General features: G+C 59.4%; 1 protein-coding gene across 1 annotated transcript; it reads left to right on the top strand.

Moving 5' to 3' along the window:
* Positions 1-2,166: 2,166 nt before the first annotated feature.
* Positions 2,167-4,601, top strand: SLC18A3 (solute carrier family 18 member A3). The gene is given in 2 exon segments (XM_056352260.1): positions 2,167-2,567; positions 2,569-4,601. Coding segments are annotated over 2 exon segments (1,587 nt in total). The 5' UTR covers positions 2,167-2,345; the 3' UTR covers positions 3,934-4,601.
* The last annotated feature ends 700 nt before the right edge of the window (positions 4,602-5,301 follow it).

The following is a 5,301-nucleotide window of genomic DNA, read 5'->3' as shown; positions in this document are numbered from 1 at the left end:
ATCAGTTCTGTCTAGTCAAAGAAGCTCACGTAGCGATGACGCATCTCTTGCAGATAAGGGTATCCGTTGATTTGATTTACTAAGAAGGCTAAATTTATTATGCAACATTTTACAAGTATAATTCTGCTTTCCCTTGATGGTAATAAATTCAATATCAGCTCCCCTGAGACAAGAGAACCAGTCCCTTTATTATCCAGACATGACCCCCAGAGCCAGATTCCATTTTAGAGACGGGAAATGACCATATCTCTGATTAAAAGGGAAACTTTAATCAAATAAAGTGCCTCATCAAGCGAGAGCCAAGATTCCAATACTCCTGACTGCAGCACAGCAATGATCCAAAGTCATATCTGCCCCCAACCCATTACCGCTTACCGCAAACGTGATATCCATCCCAAGCAGGGGGTGCATCCTTCAGCAGTTCCCTTACCATCCTGGGAGCTGCTCTTCATGTGCTCACACAATGCCGTGCAGAAACATGTTCTCAGGCTGCTGCCCCGGTTCTGTCTGTTTGAGGAACCACAGGAAGACGGGCTTTGCAGGGCTTGAGGTTTGGGTTTTTTCCCAACGAAATCAGTCTCGCAGGTGACAAGTAGCCTGAACTGTGCAGCCAAGTGCAGCAGCCATGGCCTTCAGCTCAGTACCCTTCTAATAAGACTCTCCTACTTTCTTAGACATTTCCCTTCTACCCTCTGAAAGGATCTTTTGAAGCGTTTAGGATACTAGAATATTCAGAGCCCTGGGTCAAGAGCCTTGTCCTGATGTATTTCTGCAGTTTTGCAGCTGGGGTAGTGAACGACTAACAAATAATGATAGCAATGACAGTATGGATGTCTAGGGGTATTGCTGCTGTAAGTGTGCTTTGTGACACCACTTCTGTGTAAGCATGGTTGGATCTGTATGCCACTCCATGCAGGGATCCATCTTAAAGCCTTTCTGGCCATCTAGACAGTTTTCTTGCAACAAAGCAAGACACAGCAACTGACAGATAAATCATCTCCCTTTCAGCCACAGAAGCCCAGCTACGCAAGCAAATGAAGGCGCCCAAACTCCACATCTACTGAGGAACTGCTCTGTTGAGAGATCCAGTTATTTCATACAGCCTTCTGCAGAGATCCTCCTTGGATCAGCCCACGTGTCATTTCTGCTACAGGATTAATGATATTTACCCTCTGCTTTATGCCAGGAGCATCCTACTCATAGCAAAGGCCCTGTGCCCCACGATGCCCCTTGCTCCACAGGGCTTCCAGCCGCAGCCCTGGCCCGGCCGATGGCGAGCACCAGCTCCCACCACCGCCCTGGGAGAGTCCGGCCCTGGGGCGGTGGTGGGCCCCCGTGTCAGGCACGTGCAGCACAGTTACCGTGTTGCTCTCTGATTTCCAGTGCAGCTTCAGGGGTCTGCTAGCGGGGAGCGCTGGCGCCGGGGAGGGCACACACCCCCTGAGGAGGGGCAGGGTTGCCGGCGGGCCCGACCCCCCACCCCCCGAGGCCCGGCCACCGGGAGGGGCGGCGGAGCTGCGCGGGCTGGCGGCAGCCCTGGGAGTAGCCCTCGGGTTAGACGACGGCAGTCGCTGGCTCCGGGCTGCGCGGCCGGGGAGGGGGGCGCCGGTTCCTTGCGGCCCAGGCGCGGGGGCAAAGGGGGTCTTTGCGGCTCGCACCGCACAGGGGCTGCGCCGGTAACCGCCGACTCCCCCGCACAGCGAGCCGGGCTCGGATCGCCCCTCTGGGGCAACTGCGGCGCAGGGCGGCGAGGACGCGGCTCCGCCGCAGCACCGGCGGGCGCACGTCGGGCCCGGCCCGCTGGTCCTGCGCGTCCAGGCCCTGAGGGAAACGACAGAGCGGGGGCTGCGGGAGGCTGCCGGGGGAGCCGGCTCCTCGCCCGCGGCTCCGCGGGCCGCCGCACCGTCGGGGCGCCGAGAGCTGCCAGAGGGCCCCCGCTCCGGGGAAGGCACGGCGTCCCTGCCCCCCCCCCCCCCCCCGGCACACCCCCGGGGCGGGCAGGGACCGGCGGCACCCCCCCGCAGCCCCCTGACGGCGACGGGCCAGGGCAGGGCTGCCGCCGCCGGCGCGGTCCAGCGGGGCGGGGCGCGGAGGGCGGGCGTGCGGCGGGGCCGGCGCGGCGGCGGGGGCGGGTGGGGTTTCCGTGCGCGGCGCTTATTAGTGTGGTGATGGAGGACCGGCCCCTCGGAGCCGCCTCGCAGCGGCGGCGCGGGCTGGCGGCGGCCGCCGGGAGGTGAGCGGCGGCGGCGGCGGCAGCGGCGGCTCGGGCGGCGGAGGCGGCGACGGGGCCGCCCCCGCCGTGCCCCATGCGGGCGGCGGCGGGGCGGCGGCGGCGCTGAGGGGCGATGTCGGAGGCGGGGGGCGCGGGCCGGGCGCGGGCCGCCGTGGCGCGGCTGTCGGAGGCGGTGGGCGAGCGGCGGCGGCGGCTGGGCACCGCCATGGGGGAGGCGCGGCGGCAGCGGCGGCTGCTGCTGGTGGTGGTGTGCGTGGCGCTGCTGCTGGACAACATGCTCTACATGGTCATCGTGCCCATCATCCCCGACTACATCGCGGCCATGCGCGGCCGCGGGGGACGGCGCCGGCCCGTCCGCGCCCGCGGGGGGCAATGAGACCGGCAGCGGCGGCAACAGGAGCCTCCTGCCGGCGCGGTACCCGCCGGCCACGGGGAGCAATGAGGACGTGCAGGTCGGGGTGCTGTTCGCTTCCAAGGCCATGCTGCAGCTGCTGGTGAACCCGCTCAGCGGCACCCTCATCGACCGCGTGGGCTACGAGGCGCCGCTGCTGGCCGGGCTGGCCATCATGTTCCTCTCCACCGCCACCTTCACCTTCGCGGAGAACTACGCGACGCTGTTCGCGGCGCGCAGCCTGCAGGGGCTGGGCTCGGCCTTCGCCGACACGGCCGGCATCGCCCTCATCGCCGACCGCTACGCCGAGGAGCCGGCGCGGAGCCGCGCCCTGGGCACGGCGCTGGCCTGCATCTCCTTCGGCAGCCTGGCCGCCCCCCCCTTCGGCGGCGTCCTCTACGAGTTCGCCGGCAAGCGGGTGCCCTTCCTGGTGCTGGCCTGCGTCTGCCTCCTCGACGGGCTGATGCTGCTGGCCCTGGCGCCGCCCGGCGCTGCCGGGGCGCGGGCCAACATGCCGGTCGGCACCCCCATCCACCGCCTGATGGTCGACCCCTACATTGCCGTGGTGGCAGGGGCCCTGGCCACCTGCAACATCCCCCTGGCCTTCCTGGAGCCCACCATCGCCAACTGGATGAAGGAGTCCATGGGGGCCAGCGAGTGGGAGGTGGGCCTCACCTGGCTGCCCGCCTTCTTCCCCCACGTGCTGGGCGTCTACGTCACCGTCCGGCTGGCCGCCGCGTACCCCCACCTCCAGTGGTTCTATGGGGCCCTGGGCATGGCCATCATTGGCGCCAGCTCTTGCCTGGTGCCAGCCTGCAGGAATTTCGGGCAGGTCATCATTCCCCTTTGCGGCATCTGCTTTGGCATCGCCCTGGTGGACACGGCGCTGCTGCCCACCTTGGCCTTCCTGGTGGACGTGCGCCATGTCTCTGTCTACGGCAGTGTCTACGCCATCGCAGACATCTCCTACTGCGTGGCATACGCCCTGGGGCCCATCGTGGCTGGCCAGATTGTGCACACCATGGGCTTTGTGCAGCTCAACCTGGGCATGGGGCTTGCCAACATGCTTTACGCCCCCGTCCTCCTCTTCCTCAAAAACGTCTGCCAAATGAAACCCTCTCACTCGGAGAGGAACATCCTCCTTGAAGAAGGACCTAAGGGACTCTACGACACCATCAAAATGGAAGAGCGCAAAGGCACAGGCAAAAACCTCCAGCCAGCGGGTGAGGTGGAGAACAGCGTGGACTCTTACCGCAGAGACCTGACAGGGGTGTCTGAGGAGGACTCGTCGGACTATGAGTACAGTTAGGTTCCCCCACATGACCCAGCCCAGGAGCAAGGAGGGGCACCTGGGAGAGAGGGAAAGGGGGGGGACGAAAGCGTTACTGCATTATGTTTCTGTACTGACGTGCAATATATAGAGTTTAACCTTTGTCATGATGTAATGGCTTTCTTCTAGACTTATTTTTAATTGGTGGCAGGGTGGAGGGGGTGCGGAATGGGGGGACAATCCTGAAGGAAATTATCTGAATAATCATTGGCATAAATCTGGGGGAGGGGGCCTTCCAAAAAAACCACCCACCAACAACAAAACAACAACAAAAAATCCCAACAGCCTCATAGCTGGGGTATAATCGTGCAAAGTTTTTCTCAAGCTGAAACTGTGTGTGACATACTGTATATCTCTGTAAAAAATATAAGAAAAGCAAAAAAGTCTGTGTAAAATTTTGAATGGCATATTCAGGGACTTGGTAAATCTTGTGTACATATACTTAGATTTTCTGTTGGTTTCATATATTTAAGAAGAGCAACAACTATCACAACGTCTTATTCTTACTTGGGAATAAACTGAAGTATTGTACTTTTCTCTCTCTCTCTCTCTCTTTCTCTCTTGTGCTGCTCTCCGGTAAGTGCAATATGCTGTATTATGTTGAATTCCAAACTACAAGAATAATACAATCTGAATAAATGGAATTGAAGGGGATCGATTGCCTCTGTTTTGTTGTTGAGGGCTGCTTGAGGGAGGGAGCTGGTTGTGCTCAGCGTAACCCCTACAGTAACAATTCTTCACACAAACCTCATCGGTTACCAGAATTGCCCAGGAGAAAACCCAGTAAAAAACGTTCTCGTTCATTCTTCAAAATATACGTTAATGGGTCTGAGCATCGCACTGCAAACATGCTATCGATTGCCTAAAACCAGGTCCTTGTATTCTCACGCAAATTTAATTCTGACAATCATGAGTTTCAATTCCCGAGTAGTTAAAAAATCGCACAACCGGCAGTTAAAGAGACACAACACTGGAAAACGCCTTTCTTGGTGCCGAGAACTGCCCCTACGCTGCGGTGTAGCCGACAGGGATTAAACAAAACAAAAGATGGATGAAGTGCTTCATTCAAACCTCTGCAAAAAGTTGAAACGTTCGATCCGACCACAATGGAACCAGAGTGCACATTTTGCCCTGGAAATTTATCTTGATATGAAATAAAATCGTTCATTTAAATTCTTAGCTCATTAGGAAACAAAATACATGGCTTACAATCTCGAGAGAGGGGGGAAAATTGTAGAAACGGCCACAGCATTCACTAAAGGGCTGCCACCCGCCCCCGGAGAGCTGGGCGCCCCGAGGGAGGCGCAGAGAAGCGGCTCGTCGGTGCCGCGGCGCCGCGGGTCGAGT

The sequence above is a fragment of the Falco biarmicus genome, chromosome 9, assembly GCF_023638135.1.
Source record: "Falco biarmicus isolate bFalBia1 chromosome 9, bFalBia1.pri, whole genome shotgun sequence".
Lineage (NCBI taxonomy): Eukaryota > Metazoa > Chordata > Aves > Falconiformes > Falconidae > Falco > Falco biarmicus.
The sequence above is the reverse complement of the archived record's forward strand: the minus strand, read 5'-3'. Positions and strand labels throughout refer to the sequence as shown.